The 19,039-nt window shown below is 32.7% G+C and overlaps 1 protein-coding gene and 1 pseudogene across 1 annotated transcript; one reads left to right on the forward strand and one right to left on the reverse strand.

The window, feature by feature from the left end:
* The first annotated feature begins 6,081 nt into the window (after positions 1-6,081).
* On the forward strand, positions 6,082-9,612 carry LOC112716611 (uncharacterized). The gene is made up of 4 exons (XM_025768561.3): positions 6,082-6,540; positions 7,584-8,205; positions 8,511-8,793; positions 9,328-9,612. Exons 1-4 carry the CDS (start codon positions 6,438-6,440, stop codon positions 9,376-9,378), a joined length of 1,059 nt encoding a protein of 352 aa, XP_025624346.1. The 5' UTR covers positions 6,082-6,437; the 3' UTR covers positions 9,379-9,612.
* Positions 9,613-11,938: 2,326 nt separating this feature from the next.
* Positions 11,939-14,111, reverse strand: LOC112716612 (transcription factor MYBC1-like; annotated as a pseudogene).
* Positions 14,112-19,039: the final 4,928 nt, after the last annotated feature.

Below are 19,039 nucleotides of genomic sequence, written 5' to 3' on the forward strand. Positions count from 1 at the left end.
GCTTTCCTTGCGACTTGTGACTTAAGACAAGGTATTTTTATTGGTTTATTTTTAAAAGTTTATTTATCTGTTGGAAGTGTGTGTCTGGAAACTTCATCGATAGGAATTACGAATAGGAATATGCGCAATATACAGAGTCTGAAAGAGCAATAGTCTATTCCAAATTTCCAAATGCACGAGTTGCGTTTCCGCTACGTCCTGTTGTGTCACGTGAATGTCTTGTTTTTCTTTTATTTATATTTTCGGTCTAATGAATATGAATGTACTTTTGGGATTTATTATTTTGGTTTGTACAAAAACACACACACTTTTTTTATTTTTTGGTATTAAAAACACACACACTAACCTACCCACTACAGCTAAGGTTCGAACCTGATATGGATAAATTTGAGTCAAATACCTTTGCCACTAGCCAACTACATCACATGCCTCAGCCACTACTTTTGGGTTTTGGGAAGATTGGACTACGTAGAATGCTGAGCCCAATAATAATTGAATTTTATAAGCCCACAGACATTGTTGACTGGGCCAACACACGGGTTCGCTGGTAGTTGACTCCAAAATTAGTTGAACAACTCAACAACTTTGGATGTGGCAAATTCGAGTGACAAATAACTAATTTGAGTTGGTCGAATGGTCAGCTCACTCGTTCATTTAAGTAAGTGTCGGAAGTTTGAATTTTGTCTCGTGCATGCAGCAACCCATTGGCCAGCGACAGATTAGCCTTTAACATGTCGGGTTGGAGGATACCGTTTGAATAAAAAAAAATGGAGTGACAAATTATATGCTTTTTAATAAATATGCTTTACTTAGATTCAAAATTTCATGAAAATCAAATAATGGATAAAAACTCTTAAGTGGTGGGTGTGGGAGTGTGTAATATGAGTAAGTTTATGATATAATGTCTAGAATTAGAAGTTGTTTGATTAATTTTATAATTTCTTGTAGTGTATTTTTTTTTTAGTGTTTTGTTCCCTCGTCCAATTTTATAGGTGGTGTAGTTATAATTTATTTATAAACAGATATATCGAGAATAATATTTTATTCATTAAATATTTTGAAATTAGAGAAGGATTCAGATTATTTAAAAACACAATATTGCAATATTTTTTATGTAGTTTTAGAAACAAACAAGAATTTATCTTCATTTTTATGTGTTAATATTCTATAAATTGAATGTTAGGCTCATTTTCGGGATTTAGTTCACTATATTGACCATAAAGAATATAGGGAATTGATCTTCTTCTTCAATTTATATTGTAAAGTGTAACTTTTTATTATTTTTTTTAAATAGGACAAAAAAAAATATACGAGACAATATTAACTGGTAAAATATTATATTTGACAAAACAATTAAAAAATTGAAAAAATCTATTTTTAAAAATATATGATTGTCTATTTTAGACTTAAATTTAATGCCTTTTACTTATTTATAAGTGTCGTACTGTCGAATGATTATTTTATGAATAAAATGTTTGTTCTTATGTATAAAAAAAATAATAATGCTATCATGTGTCTCTTCTCTATATTTTTTTTAGTACATAAATATTTGTTAGATAACACAAAAAATTATTAATATAACATTAAAATTTAAATTAAAAAATATAAAAATAAATATTTAAATTTAAAAATATAAAAATAAATAATTTTTTAATATTTAAAACTTACCATAAAAGGTAAATTCGGTAATTTCGACACCAAAATTATAGGCACCACAAAATTTGTCTAAATATGTACACGTAGCATATAAATACTCAAATTCGTCCCCGAAAGATTACGCGATCTTCATTTTCGTCCCCGAATGATTTTTTTAATCAAATTAGTCCCTGAAAGTTAAAAAATAAGTCAAATTAGTCATTCTGTCAGATGGGCGATGACGTGGCACGTTAAGTGCCACGTGGCATGATGATGTGGCACGCCACGTGGCAGGTCAACGCTACGGTCAACGCCACGTGGCAGGTTAGCAATACGTGGCACGCCACGTGGCAGGTCAGTGCCACGTGGCATGTCAGTGACACGTGGCATACACGTGACATGCCACGTGTCACTTGACATGTACAAAAGATTTTTATAGTCAAAATAGTCCTTGAAAATCCAAATGTAAATCATTTTCATCATTCAAATTTTAAAAATTAGTCAAACTAGTCCTTATATAATTTTTTTCAATAAGTTCAAGACCAAATTAGTTTCCAATAAACAAAAACTCAACTTTCAGATTGTAAAATCATTCAAATACCGAACTATGAAAACGAACCAGCAGCGTTCATTGAACCGGCTTAGCAGCAGCCCCGGTAACCACCTTTAGTGGCGGCGGCGACTAGATCTCCGGCGACGATAGCTGAAACTAACATACAGCGACAATGAAGCTTCCGGAAACCCAAATGAAACGAAGACCAACATAAACCCTTACCGGCAGAGTTTTTTCGGCGACGGCGACGAGGTTTTCCGGTGGCCAGAAACATAGAGGCGTAGCTCCCCGCGGCAGCGGCGGCAGCAGCAAGGCACTGACGGCGGCGACAGAAACAGTGAGGAACGGCGGATCTAATGGCAACGCGAGCTCCCTCTCTTCTTCGCGAACGGCGACGGCGTCGGACAGCAGGGAGGATGAATGACGGCGGCGCAGGCAACGGGACGCGGCGGCGAACTCCTTCCTGCGGTGACTCCCTCGTAAGTCTTCTCTCTCTCTCTCTTTCTCTATCCGATCTCTCTCTTCGTGCTCGCCGGCAGCGAGCTCGATGGCGACGTGGTGACGCGACGGCAAGCTCCCTCCTCCTCTCCTCCGCCCCGACACAAGGCTCCATGGACGGACGGCAATGGCGGCGACGGTGGCAGTGACACCCATCGCGCTGCCTTTCCTCCTTCTCCCTCACTCTACTTCCATGGAACCCCTCCCCTGCTTCCCCTTTCTTTCTTTTCTTCATTAGGTTTGCAGCTACTACTGCTGGAGGGTTGGGTGCACTAGTGTGTACCGGGTCAGGGGAACCGGGTAGGGTTTTCAAGGTTTTGTTTAGCTTAACATACATAAATTTTGATTTTGAGCATATAACTTTGTTTAGGTTAATAAATACATACATTTCAATTTTGAGTATATATATATACTGCAGCAAAATATCTGTAAGAAAAATGTTTTAGAATAGAAAAAAATAAGAGAGATTTTGAGAAGAATTAAAAGAGAGAGATACTTTTATTGAAAAAAATTTTAAGAAGAAAAGATACAATTACTAATGTTTTGTTTGTCAATTATATTTCTATTAAAATTAGTAGTATCAAAAAATATTTCAAATTTAATATTATGAAAAAAATAAAAAAAATTATATAAGGACTAGTTTGACTAATTTTTAAAATTTGAAGGATGAAAATGACTTAATCCTAGACTTTCAAGGACTATTTTGACTATAAAAATCTTTTGTACATGTCAAGTGACACGTGGCATGTCACGAGTATGCCACGTGTCACTGACCTGCCACGTGTCACTGACCTGCCACGTGGCGTGCCACGTATCGCTGACTTGCCACGTGGCGTTGACCGTAGCGTTGGCCTGCCACGTGGCGTGCCATGTCATCATGCCACGTCATCGCCCATCTGACAGAAGGACTAATTTGACTTATTTTTTAACTTTCAGGGACTAATTTGATTAAGAAAATCATTCGGGGACGAAAATGAAAATCGCGTAATCTTTCGGGGACGAATTTGAGTATTAACCCAAATTTTTGTACATAGTAAAATTTTATCGATATAGCATACAAATTTACACATAGTACATAAATTTTTGCTGCAAATATATTTTGTTAGTTGAGTAAGTCAAGTATGATTATTAAAAAATTTATATGTTGTGCATAAAATTTTTTGTGTTATATACTGTGTACTAAAATTTATGTGTTATATATATTTTATTGGTTGAGTGTCAATATTTTAAATATGTGATCCTTTAAAAATTTATATTGTATACTAAAATTTGTATGCTTATATCAAAATTTCAGTGTTCTAATTTTTTGAATATATATAAAAGAAAACATGAAGAAATCGATGATAATAAAGGAGAATGAAAAAAAAAAAGAAGCAAACAAAAAATCAAACAAGAGAAGAAGACAATAAAAAAAAAATGATAAAGACAACGATGATGATTATATTATTAAGAAAAAAAAACTAAGAAAACAACACCGAATAAAAAAAAAGACGATGAAGACAACGATGACAATTATATTATTGAAAAAAAAAATTAAGAAAACAACACCGACCACATTTAAAAACTGAAATGCACGTATCTCATTTAGTTAAACTTACGTAATAAAATTATTTAGGTGCGTAGCTTTATTGAAAAAAAATTATAAATGAATTAGTTTATGAAACAAAGTTCAAATTCATTTGCTTGTACGAAACATGAAATCAATTATTTATTTTTATTCTAGTATTTGTTTGAGCATCATTAAATCAATAAAAAAAGATATTTTTTTATTTTTTAGTATATTTGATAAATTTCTAATAGTAAAAAGTAAAAATATTAAAAAAAATCTTTTAAAAAAAATATAATTTACATATTTTTTAAAAAGATATCATTTATATTTTTTTAGAAGATATAATTTATATTATAAAAAATATTTTTATCTTAAAATTTTTTTTTTTCACATAATAAATAAACAAAAAAATACTTTGATCTTATTTTATCCAAACATAATTGATAAATAAACAATTTTTTTTATATAAGATATCCAAATATAAAATCACTTTAACTTTTATAAAAGATCTTTTAAAAAAAAATCATAAAAAAAAGATATTTTCTAAAAATAGCGTCCAAACAAATTCTTAACTTAGTTTTCTTTATATATTAAAATCAACAACTTTTTCATATATTTTCATAAAATTTTATAAAATAACACAAATTGGCTTCCAATTGAAATAAGTTTTAAAATTTTCAACTATAGAAAAAAACTAAATTGTAAAATTACTTTTCTTTTAAAACTAAAAACAAATGCACCCTTAATAAACCCCGATAGTTCCGTTTTATAACCAATCTACTGGCTCACAATTTTAAGTTTTTAACCATGTAAAAGATAAAATAAAAAAAGAATCATGTATAATGACTTAAAATATTAAAAGAATATTATTTGAATTGAACCTACAATCCAATTGTATTTTACTCTTTTATGCACATGTCATTTAAATCTAAAATCCCACATCTAACTCCAAATCTCCAATCTCATTCGTCGACTTACCTTGTTTGGTAAAACCAAATCCGAAAACCGTTTTTTTATTCTGTATACTATCCTACAATGGAAGTTATAATTTTGAAAATCCGGTCAAGAAATAAAAAAAGATAACGTTAAAAATTGGTTCTTAAAAGATAAATAAAAACAATATAATAACAAAAAGATTTTAAATTTTTAATATATTGAATGGATTCCTAAAATCTCAAAATGGATCCGTATTAACAAGACCATAAATAAAAGAAGAAAAAACTCGTGGTTTTGAATTATAGAAAGCGAACCACGAAGAGGAGAAATGGCTGGTTAAAAAATTTTGATATAGAAATAAAATGAGTGATATACTTTAACATGGTAATTTTTGGTATTTTTTAAAATTATGGGAGTACACAAATTGGACCCTCCGATTTGTGTTTAAAAAGTTAAAAAAATTCAGAGTACACAAATCGGAGGGTCCGATTTGTGTTAAAAAATTTAAAAAAATTCAGAGTACACAAATCGGACCATGCGAGTTGTTTGATTTTAAAAATTTGATTAATAAATCGCATGGTCCGACTTGTGGTTAGACAAATATGAATTTCGGAAGCTAGAAAACGGACCCTCCGAGTTGTTTGTTGTTATCAATTTTTTTATGAAAGGAAGAACTCGCATGGTCCGAGTTCTATTCACTGACACCACATGACTGTAAAGTACCTGTATTCCCCACATCTGAGTCTAACACCACTTTTTCTTCCATATTCAAATTAAAAAGTGAGAAATGGTTTGCTAACCCCTTTTTTTTGTCTCTTCATATTCCAGGAAATAAATGCGTGAAAAGAAAAAATAATATAAAAGATAAAAAAGTAGGATTATAAAAAAGATAAAAATATCATCGATAATCAATAATAATGATAAATAATAAATATATATAAATATATATGCTATCAAGGATAGAGAGAGAAAGATAAGAAGAGGGAGGCTGTCGGGGTTTTCTATCGTCGTTCTAATTTTTCTTTTTTTTCTTTTTTATTTTTTTTCTATGCTTAGAAGGCACAAATCCTTCTCCTCATCCTCTTCTTCATCTTCTTCTTCTTCCTCCTGACCCTTACTTTTGATTCTTTTCCCTCGTAGGGAGAAGGAGGAAAAACAAGAAGAAGAATCTTAACCCAATTTTTTTTTAAATAATAAAAGTTTCGAATTTTCCCCCTACATTAAATTCTATAGATTTTTTTCTCCTTTTCTGAATCGAACGAACCTATGGATTCATCGTCTATTTCCAGCAACGACGTCGTTTCGAAGGAGTCAATGGTTGACCCCTTCTTGGTGGAGGCTCTGCAGAACCCTCGCCACCGTCTCACCAGTTAATCTTCTTCTTAATCCCTAATCTCCCACTCCGATTCCTCATTATTATTGTTGTTATTAATTGAATGGCTTAGTTTTGCTTGAGCTGGATTTAGCTTTTGACCAGTTTCGTTTAATGATTTTGAGTACATCTTTTTCCCCCTTTTTGTAGATTTTGCTGTTGGGTTTTAGAGGAGAATCCCAATTTTTCTTCGTGTTTTGTTTCTGTGTTATGTTTATGTTGGATTCTGTCAGATCTGGATTTGTTCTGGTAATTGCCTGTTGTATTGTGGTAATTTGCGGTTGATGTGATGGTATGAAATTTTTTGGGGTGTTGAGGTTCCAATTAAACCACAATTGTGTTTGTCATGTAATTTCTGTATGATCTTATTATCCTAAGTTTGTTGAAGATAAAATTATGGTTCAAGGGACTTGACTTAAGCCATGTGTTTCTCGTTTTTCAGTCTTTCAATTTTTTATTTTTTATTTTATTTTTATACAGACTTTCAAGTTTTTGTTCTAATTTGAGGTAGGTGCTGAATTCTGAAACGCCAAATTCTTAAATAGGATTCTGATAGTTGGGAATAATTAATCATATAACAAGGTATCTTGGTTGATATATGTGAAGATCATATCCCTGATGATCTGTCAAAATAAATGGAACTTGATTTTGATTTGCTTTCTAGTGTGTGTGTATATATGTGCAACAATGTTAACCGATTCTTTGCCTTCTGGCTAAGGTACATGGGGTACTTTTTGCTGTTACTGGTTTTCTTTGAATTTTAGATTGAGTAGCTGAAATGATGTTTTCTTGGATCAAAACTTTATCATCTTGTAAGCAGATGACTTAAAAGTAATAGGCGTTGGGTGGTTTGCTGCTGGATTTTGTGTTTTCTAGTAAATGAATGAGCTATTATTTGATGGATTTTTTTTGTGCCTGTAATTTTTCCACACATCTTTTCCTGAGTTTGGATATTTTCCCCCTTTTCAATTATACCCAAATGTTTTATAAATGATGATATTTATTTATCTTCGAATTTTTTACTCTGTTTACATCTTCAGTTTTGCGAATGGAGCTGGATATCCAGAGGTTTCTAAACAATGCTGATCAGCAGCATTTTGAGTTCCCACATTTCCCTTCGTCCTATCTCAGATTGGCTGCACACAGAGTTGCTCAACACTATGGTATGCAGACAATGGTTCAAGACACTGGCTTAGATGGCCAGGGAAGTAAAATTCTGGTGAGAAAATTAGCAGAAAGCAAGTATCCTGTGGTTCGCTTATCTGAAATACCTGCTAAGCAGTTGGAAAATGATAAATCGGAGCACAAAAAAATTGTCATTAGACCTAGGCCTTCTAAAACTAGTTTAAATGAAGCCAGTGAAGCTGGGACAAAAGGAAACACACTGAGAAGTGTGGAAGAGAGAAAGGAGGAATATGATCGGGCTCGAGCACGTATTTTCAGTAGCTCTAGAAGCTTCGACTCAGGGGATACATCATCCCCAGTCCCCACAGATGTAAAAAATTCTCTCATCATTAAGGATGAGAATGAAGCTAGCAAGATCCCAATGGCTGATCCAGAAAGATGCAACAGTGTCAGGGACATTAGTTCTACCCGAGTTGCCATTTTGCGAGATAGGGAAAAGGATCGTAGCGATCCAGATTATGATCGTAGCTACGGAAGGTCAGTTCTATCACTTCTTTTGGAATTCAGTTGAGAGCTTTCCCAAAATTGAATGCAATGGCTGCAATTGCAAATGCATGTTTGCTCAATTGCTCTTAATTAGAAACTACCTGCCCTTGATGGGTCGTATTTCTGTTAATTTGGCTGGTTTATTTGATGGCACTCTTGATTCAAGAATTTAGATAGCTTGTATTGTGATGTTTACACTTTCTGTGCGGTGTCAACTTTGACTGTAATAGTTTGCCTTTTCTTTTGGTTATGTCATAATTTGCCTTTTGTCGGATTGAAATGTGTTATTGATGCAGGTATGCTAGGAATATGCCGACATCTGCTGTTAACATGGTGCCTTTCAATTTGCCAAAAGCTCAACCTTCATTTGCTCAATATGATGCTACTTTTAATCCGTTGGGCCAGATGCCACAAACTCAGGCTTCACTTGGCTACGGTCCTCCGTCAAGCCCAATGATGAATCCTTTTGCTGCCAACGGATTAAATCAAACAGCTAGGGATGTTGCTTATGTACAATGGCCAAGTGCTGCAATGATGTATGCACATTCATATGACCAATTTAGGCATGCTGTTTTCCAGGTAAGCCACAGTTTAATTTACTCAATTCAATTACTTGGTTTACACAAATGTTTCTGTACTAGCTTTAAAATACCGATACATGTTAGAAATAAATTGAATCTTCTTTTAAAAAAGGAGGGAAAAAGTAAAGATCATAGGTTTAATTGGCTCTTGGTTGTTTAAATTAGCTTGTTGGATAGACTTGTTGGGTTTGCAATTTGCAATGTTCTCATGCATGGTATCCGGCTTTTGCAATTTGCAATTTTATGTATAACATACCACTCAAGGATTTGGACTTCAGGCCATTATGATTATCCAACTTCTTGTGTCGTTTATTCAAATTGTGTGGTGTATTGACATCTTTCCATCCCAAACAGTTGTGTTTATCTTCAAAATCTGTGGTTTTCATGATAATGCAGCACTACACTTTGATTGAATCCTGCTTCCTTGCCAAGTATTAAGGAATATTGTTTTCTCTTTTATATTTTCACAATATATACTTCTATTAATTTTGTATTATGATTCATCTCATAAGGATTTGTATCTGTATTGCAGGCTCCGTTTGGTCAACAGCCGTTGAGCTTTGACTATTCACAAAACTACTAGATGACATTTTAGGGGGAAAAGTAATGGAATTGGATGCAGAAGTTGTTACCTTAGTATGTTTAGTTGTTTCATGTTAGGTTTGTTCTTGAGTATTCTATCATAGACATTTGTTGCTGTTGTAGTATGTCTTTGACTTTCAGTTTTGATGGGTTATACTAGCATATATGATATCATATCTGGTACTTCTAGTTTGACAGTCTATATAAAATAGTGGATTTATTTCTAGACTTTAAATTTGTGATAAGGTTTCGGTGCTGTTTCTAAATACCTTGTTAAAGTTGTGGAGGCTAATAGAATAAACTAAAATTTAGCTAAAACAAAATTTCATTATTTTATGCTTTTTATTCACAAAAATATTAGAGGGATGAGAATATTCAATTTAAATATTATAGTAATTTATCCCTTAAGGTTTAAACCTTTTCCCCATTTCTTTTAGATTAATCTTTCAATAATAGAAGAGCTTGGAAAAAGCTATTATATAAAAATTAAAAAACTTACTAGTAAAATTTAATGGAACATGACTCTATTCTATAACACTAGTATTTTTAGCAGTGTATCAATGCAACCTTGTTTTTGAAGCAGTTGTGCTGGAATCTTGGGTTGCAGATCATGGTGTCAGAAAACTAGAAAGCCCAAGTCTAAGGCCTAGGCTTTGTAATAAATTTTTATTTCAATGACAAGTCAAAAGTGGCAATATTTGGTTGGTCCACCTCATGTGAACTGTTCCAAATATGTATTTGTATCCAGTTGAAGAAGCAACGTATATTTAACAGGATATCTGGTGGTCCTCTTCTAAATCTAAGAATAACGCTTGGTCCATTAACCATATAAGATATATATATATTATTGTACTTCATGTTATATTGTCATTATCCATTTTATTTTTCATTTCAATTTTGGTCTAACCGTCCATTTCAATATTTATCTTCTTTTTTCTTTTAAACTATGTTAGGCTTCAATTAATGTTTATTTTAAATATTTAAATAATATTACTCGGTCGTATTGGTCTTATGTTCCGATGACTTTGCTTGTTGTGCAAGTGAGGTATTTATTTTTAGTTTCACCAAAAAAATATTTATTTTAGATTAATAAAATTCATTGTTCCAAAAAAAGATTGATAAAAATGATAGCATTCAAATCTCACTAACAAGTTTAACATTCAGTATTATCATTTTTTGTTTTAAATTTACAGGTGCTCATAAGAGTTTTACTGGCGCATGTTTGCATATTTTATAATTTAATTAGATTCACTAATATGATTTTTTACAGTAATATAAAATATCTATACTTACAATGAACTAAAATTTCATTTTTGTTTTACTATATTTTAAATAACATGAATAAAAAAGAAGTAGAAAACAATAAAGTATAAGCTACATTAGAATGTTAAATTATACACTATTTGCGTTGGTTGATTCCCTACTTTTCTTATGAGATAGACCTATCTTTGCTTTTGAACTTGGTGTTCCTAATTTCCTATATTCTATTCAGATCTTTTACAAGATAAGGAACTAACACAATTAGTTGATTTATCATAGAAACATCTTTATTTATCTTTTTTTTTTAATAAAAAAATGTGTAAAATCTTTGGGTCTTGGCTCAGGATTAGCAATTTGATTGGTGATTAGTGTAGCATATAGATTCTTGATTATCCGCAAGTGGACAAATTCCAATCCGAATGGTCACCAACTGATATTATTAGGCTGTTTAGGTTTCTACCGAAAGGGACTTTACACTTTAACATGGGACTAAAATTAATATAAAATGTAATTATGGGATAATTACTCGGTTAAGGTTACCATTCCAATTCTCATGGCATTTTTTATTCACTTCGGAGAAAAATTAAACTAATACTAACTAGTAATTACTAAGCTGTTAATCTTGTATAAATCAGAAATGTTTGTTAATCTTGTATGAATGATTAGTAAAAGTATGGTCTATACAGAAGGACTTAAACTACAATGAAACTACAATGAAATATTATATTATCAAACTTTTGGGAGACCATTCAACCATAGAACTAATCTTTCAAGGATCCAAAATGGTGACAATAGAAATGGATTCATCATTGAAAGGGGATGATTGGGGAAAAAAAAGTTTACTGCTCATTGTCCATCAAATTGAAGTTCAAGATTGGCATGAAAATACAATAATACTTTGTTCATAAGTCTAAAGGTGAACTTCAGGGTACTATGACTACACTACTTGAGTGGCAAAATCATTCTAACCCTGAAGGTTCAGCTTACCATTTCAATTCAAAAGTGAAACACCATGCGTAAGAACTAGTTCTAAGTTCATAGACATGAGTGAAAAGTGACATGGTCTTAAACAGTAATAGTAATGCTAGTTGAAAGCTTAAACATTGCAGAGCAAAATGTATGGCAATCATCAAAATTCTTAGTGTAGTGTAGGCTACTTATCAAAATTCTGTAGTAATGAAGATGTATGCATATCGATGTCGACATTTATGTTGTCATTCAAAACCAGAAAAGAAGGCCAATGTATAGCTAAGATCATTATAGTGATCAAATAATAAGACTTGGTAAAAGAAATACAGAACTAAGTAAAAACATGAACTTATTGTTTTCATTTAAGCAGGGTAAACCTACAAACTCAAAGAAACTAGTTTTACTTGAGTTCATCTGGCATATAGAATTTAACGCCACAGAGTAAGATTAGAATTTTAAAAGATCGCCTTGCATCAGGCATTAAAGTCTTCTATATAGAATCAAACAATGTACAACTCACCTCTAAAGGACACATAACTTGACACGCAAGAAGACAAAGTCTTCCGCATTAGAGGCTCCCAGATTCAGTTGAAGAATTCACAACCAAATGCACCAATAGATACGCTTCCAACTCCCAAGTTTATTGCCAACTGCAGGCCATAATTACTGAACTCGCCGCAATTCGCTCACTCCTGCCATGAATGCCAATAGAAAACTTCCCAAGAAGTAACAATGTGGTTTATACAGAGCTGCAGCCAATTCCCATAAAACTAATGATGGGATGAATCAACAGAGGACTAAGTCTCACCGACCACTGATTCAAACTCGGAGCTATATAGACATTGTCGCAGCCCCAAAAGTGACATCACGATGAACTTCAGTCACCAGGAGCCGACACAGAACATATGGAATGCTACCAACAAGCAAGGTACTAATTACAGAACTGTCACAGGAAGAACACCATATTGGAACAAACCTATCCCAATTATCCCACAATGACTACTCATGCTTCTAGATCCGAAGAAAATGCCTAGACTCCAATACCAATTAGTAACTCCAAGACACAAATTAACCCCACCTTAATACTAAATAACAACTAACACCTCCTTGCTTAACACCTCAAACATACCAAACGAGAAACTACACCACCAAACGTTGTCTCCAAACAGAGATAACTAAGTTGAGTACTATATATAATAATTTTGTTATATAGAGAACATAACAACCAAATTTCAAATGGTAAATTCAATCATCTCCAGTTGGAAAAAGAGTAAGAACCTTCCTTGCACCAGATGCATTAGCAGATTCCATATCCTCTGCATATCCAGCCACACCTCCACCCATTCTATTGAACTGCTGCTGCTGATTCTGCGGCGGCGGCTGCTGCCTTGACATGAAAGCATGCTCAAAGTGCCCGTTCGGCGGCGACCCAAAATGCCCGGATGCCTGCCTATGGAACTGCTGCTGCAGCTGGACGTGCTGCATCGCTGCAGCACCGGCAGCTGCAGCAGCCATCTGGTGGTGGTGTTGCTGGTGGTGCATTGCCGGTACCGACACGAACGGCAGGAAATGCTCTGAATTAGGCCTCCCGCCCGCGGCCGCGGCAGCCGGGTGGAGGAAATGCGCCGGCACAGGGGAGCTGGCGAAGAGGTGATCAGTGGCGGCATCGGATCCACCGCCACCCGCTCCGCCGCCGCCGGGTCCGGCGGCGGAGAGTCCCTGCATGCGCTTGAGGTAGAGGCGGTACTTCTGGAGGTGGCTGGCGACGTTCTCGCGGGTTAAGCCGTCAACGCTCATGAGCTGCATTATGGTCTTCGGAACCGCGTTCTTGATTCCGAGGTGTGCGACGGCGTCGACGAAGCGCTTGTGGAGCTGTGGGGTCCAAACGAGGCGGGGCCTCTTGAGGGTTCTGGCTGGCTCCTCACCGGCGGCGCCGGAGCCAAGATCGCCGGAGTCGGCGAAGTCGCCGCCGGAGGAGGGTTGTTGCTGATGCGAGGGGAAGGGTTTGAAGGTGGTTGCGGTTGCTGTGGTTGTTGGTGGTGGTGGAGGTGGTGGTTCGGGGTGGTTGGGGTGGCGGTGGCGGCGGCGGTTGGGGTGTGAGGACTGGGGATGTCGAAGGCGATGGCAAGATCGGGTGTGATTAGGGTTTGCGATAAGGGCATGAGTTCCTCCGGCGGAGGTAGTTCGTCTTCCCATCTGGCAAACCAGTTTGAATCTTCTTCCCTCATTTTCTTTTTCTTCGTTTGGTTTTTGAGTGTGTTTCCGTTATGGGGTTCACTGATTTTGAGGAAAGGCGAGATTTTTGGATGCGGATTATGAGTTTAGCTCATGGGTCTTTGTTGTTTTAAGATTAGATTAAGGGAATTAGAAAGAACAAAAAAAAAGGGAATTTTATTTTTGTTTTTGTGTAATGAAGAAGAAAAAGGGAGTTGTGGTGGTGGTGAAGGTGGATACAGGGATTTGATTCTTTTTCTCTCTCTACAATTTGACACAGAAAGAGAGAGAAAGAATGGGGGAGATGGGAGACAGAAGTGGAGGGATGGTAGTGGTGGTGTGAGTGACGTTCTTGTTAGAGAGAGAGAGAGAGAGAGAGGGGTTTTCGAGGTGGATCTTGTTTTTTTTTTTTCACATTCTTCTTTATCAGCTTTTTATTTGTGTTTTATAGGTACTGTTGTTGCTGTGATGCTTTTCTCTAAGAATGAATTTTATGATGGTAGTTTTTTAATTTTTAATTTTTAATTTTTTGTTTCCGGGATTTGGGGGGTCTTCATCAACTTGAGAGTGAGTGTTGCGAGATCTTCTATTTTTTTGTTTTTCAGCAAGTTGTGGTGGCGCGTTTATCATACGCTCCTCCGTGCACTGCCGTGAGGTAGTGATCACATCGACTTTGACGGAGAATAGATTTTTTGTTGTATATTGCTTATTACAGATTCTCCATTGAATGTTTTAAGTGTGTAAAAGGTCAAGTAACCCATCTCAATCTTTAGAATGATTTATGGAAGAAATCTCATGCCTTAAATTCAGTGGTAAAAAGTTAATGAGATATCATTTATTATATCATTTAATTTTAAAAAGAAAATGTTGATTTTCTAATATATTTAATATTTCACTGTAATAATAGTCTTAGATTAATGTTGAAAAAAATATTTTATATATATATATAAATTAGTTATTAAATTAATTATTATATATTATTAATTTATTTTTAATATATATTTATATGAATAATTAATTTAATAGTTAATCTTTTGTATATACTTAGAATAATTGAAAAAAATTGATAATAAGAAGTTCAAAGCCATTAATTAAACGAAATAAATATATGATGCCTAATTATATGTCATGGTCAATTTATATGCTAGTCTATGAAAAGAAATGTTATAAATGCTATATTAATTTAAAAAAAATATAAATGTAAAAAATAGGATAAATTGTCAAACAAAGAAATTAAGGAAGTGTAAAAAAAAAGGAAAGAAAAATTATTATCTGTTTGTTAGATGAGATATTTAAATATTTGACTATTTAAATGTAATTTGATAATTTATCACCAATTTTTTTAATTAAGAAATCAGGAACTTATTTTAGTTATGAAAGATATTTTTTACCAATTATTTTAAATTAATTAAACAAGTTATAACAAATAGTAGATTAGTCATTCATATTTCCCAATGTAAAAATTAATTTAATTTAGTTTAAACATTTTTAATCATAAAGTTTTCAAATTACATTTTGTTATTCAATTTAACTTGTCAAATATTGAATTGAATTATGAAATATAATCTTAAAGAATTAAAGTAAGCATTTTGGAAAACTAAAAATGAAATGAAATCATATTCAAAGACAAAATTTAACATTTTTAATTATTTGTTTAAAAGAAGAGGCATAATAAGGAAATGAGTGTGTGAGAGTGATTGGGCCGGCATGTACTGTAGCGCGTGAATTACAAAGCCACATGAACGAGGTTGTGCAAAGTTTATTGTTTTGAGTACAATAAGGATGAAATTGTACGGGCCTGGGATAGAGTTGAGATCAGATCAGATCAGGAATGAATGAGGAGAGAGAGAGAGAGAGATGCAAAGATTCTTCACTTTGTGGGATTTCTTGTTTTGGTGTCTATATAGGGAATAATTTGAGCTGTTCATTGCCTCTGTTTGAGGTTGAGGATATCAACAGTTCCAAAGACAAATTTTGGATTTCACTCAATAATGTGAATTAGGTTATGTATCATGTATGTTTCTAATTCTATGCACCAATAAACCTGATAATTAATTATTATTATTAGTAGTAGGATTAAGAATCACATGCAAGAGGGGTCTAAGTTGAAAAAATTGCACAAAAAGGACCAATTGGCAATTAGGGTAACTAATATTTAATGACAAAAGTTTACTACCAAAGCAAAGAGGAAATAAATATGGATAAGTGAAACTGAAATTTTCCAGTTTTTTATTTTTAATATTAGGATGGATGGTGGGTAATATTCAGAAATGAGGTTCCGAGTGTGTTATGCACAGATATGGATTTGATAATTGGCATATTCAGAAATTGTTAATATTAATTTTAAACAAATTGTGAATAGCGTGTTCTATTAGGAGTGAGAGTGTATAAAAAGAATCTGGAGGCGTTGGATAGGTGAGAACGGCTAGGATCAATAAATAAAATGAAGGTACAGATTTCATGGGGCACTAACAATTTCATATTCTCATAGATTCAGACTTTATTTTTGTCCTACTTGAAATCCTAAGTCCTATTTTCTATATTTTTTATCCTATTCAAAAATTGTTAGTATTATTTTCATAACATTTTGTCCATTCTAAAATCGTTAATAACAATTTTTTTATTGTATTTTTTCAATCTCCATATCAATATATTACACTAAATTAACATAATATTCCCGCATTACACTTCTGCTTTGATAATATCTAAAAAAATTAGCCGAAATTTTCTTCTTCTTTAGATTGATTATTATATATGATTGATTTAATTTGAATACAATAGCATTCATAAAATTTTTCGTTCTATTTATGTATTGTCACATCATAGATCTAATTTTTATTTGTTAGAATATATACTAACTGTCTAATGACATTTAGATTATATATATATAAATATATAATACTCAGATACTTGATTTAGTTCATGTTGATAATGTGATAGGACAAAATATATTCATTTATGAACGTATTAAAAGAACTTATCAATATAAAGTAAAAAAAAAAAGTATTTATAAACTTTGATGTGACCTCTTGGCATATTAAATAAAAATATTAGTTTAAGTATGAGATATCAACATGTGCGGTAAGCATTAATTTTACATAATCTAAATAGTTGAGGGAAGAATAATGAGGAAAAATTAATAAACAAAAGGATGGATGAGAAAATGTGATGGGAAGTAATAATATTATTTTGGAAGTGGAACACAAAAGCAGGAAATGCCCAGAAAGGAACTGAACTGTTGAAAGTGGGATACCTGTTGGACGCAGATATCGATTTTGTACCCTCAATCACACACTGCACTAAACAACACTAGAGTTCCAAACACTATAAAAAAGTTGATGAATATTATTTGATTAATTATTAGGTGTGTTATCAAATATTACGTTAATTTAATGGAATTTTTTATTTTACTATGGAAGAATAAATAGAATTTTACGTTAATGTTATAAAAATAAAATTTTACAGTATTGTGGGTTGATAGTCTATGCAAGCACAATATGTATTTACAATATACAGACGGTATATTATAATTTAATATTAAAATAATATAATATATAATTTGTGTATTGTAATTTAATATTAAAATAATATAATACGTAATTTGTGTATTGTCTTTATAAATTAAAAAAAATTGATCTGGCAATTTGCACTTTGCGAATTCTATAGCCTCTAGAATTTTATAAAACATCATAACTTCCATATTAAAGAATTACATCAATTCTTATTCAATATCCAAAAAAATTAATCTTAGAATTAATATAAGCATGACTTGTATTTTTAAATTCTAAAAGTAATATTTTAAATCAGTTTTTAAGATTTTTTAGCAATAAATTTTAATTATTAAACTAATTTCTAACTTTTTTTATTAAATAAATCAATTCTTATGTCAAATTTTAAAAAAGGTTACACAGATTAATTTTTGTTATTATTTAAAAAAATATGTCTATAAAAATATTTAAATTTTTTATTTAAACTTGAAGTCTTATCTTAAATAAAGTTTTTATTACTAATTGTGAATATAATAGATAGAATAATGATTAGTTAGAAAGACTTTAAGTAGAGGCAGAATTATTATCCCTAGAAAGGGCATGTTTCCTCGTGCAGCATTGGCAACAGTAGTGATGGACCAATTGAATCAAAGTAATATGATAAGAAGGGTATCCCCCCATGTGATACCCATGTTTGAACCCTTCAATATACCCAATATCATGACAGGTGTATCTCTTCTATTATTAATGCATTGTGCTTTTATGACATAAATACCCTTTGTCTAGTGCTAACTAAGTACTAGCCACTAGCCTTTTTCTCCTACCCACCCCTCTTCTTTTCCTTCCCCTCACCATTCATGAAAAATCCCCTTTCATTTGGAATCAAAATATGTATAAACTCTTAAAGTTAGACATTTATGGAGCACCCTGCCATCATGTTCATGTTGCCCTTTCCTCAATAGAAAAATTTGGACACTTCAACTATACAAATGAATAATAGAAATGTGTTTTTAGGTACTCAAGCATTGAGCCTAATTCTATTGGTGGAATTGTCACATTTGAGGCTTTGACTTTGAAGATCAAATCACGTCAAATAAATAAAAATATGGATATTTTGGCATGCACAGATCATTTATTTTTTAAAGAAGGAAATTTCCATAGTATCCTTATAAAGGAAAAAAATCAATACCCATTAGTAATTCATGATGCAAAATCATCATGTGAGGAAAACTAAAAAACTATGCCAATTGTCAATCAATAAGTAGTACTAGTAGTACTATTTAATAATAAAAAAACGTGGCTAAGATTATGTTTGATAAAGGTTCATGTGACTAGACTAGAGGGAGAGAAGGAGATAAGTGTATAGTGTATAGTTTATTAGTTTTAGTTAAGAACGTGGTCCGTCCATGTACTTTCAAGTTTTAACCACGATGCGACAAACAGTATCAACAAATAGTTACGAAACAAATACAACTGTCTATGGATAGGGAAAGCTCCAGCTTTTCACTACTATTACTTTTATCGGAGTCCGGAATCTTTTTTTGTTTTTTCCAATTAACAAATAAAAAAATTGTTAAAAAATGTCTTCAAGATATTATAAATGAACTAAAATAAAAAGTTTTGATTCTTTTAAAATATTATCAATATGCTCAGAGTCTATTTGGATGGACATTTTTTAATTTTAAATAGAATAAAGTATTGTTTTTATCCCTAACGGTTGGGGTAAATTCT

This window comes from Arachis hypogaea, chromosome 10 (assembly GCF_003086295.3).
Source record: "Arachis hypogaea cultivar Tifrunner chromosome 10, arahy.Tifrunner.gnm2.J5K5, whole genome shotgun sequence".
NCBI classification, from domain to species: domain Eukaryota; kingdom Viridiplantae; phylum Streptophyta; class Magnoliopsida; order Fabales; family Fabaceae; genus Arachis; species Arachis hypogaea.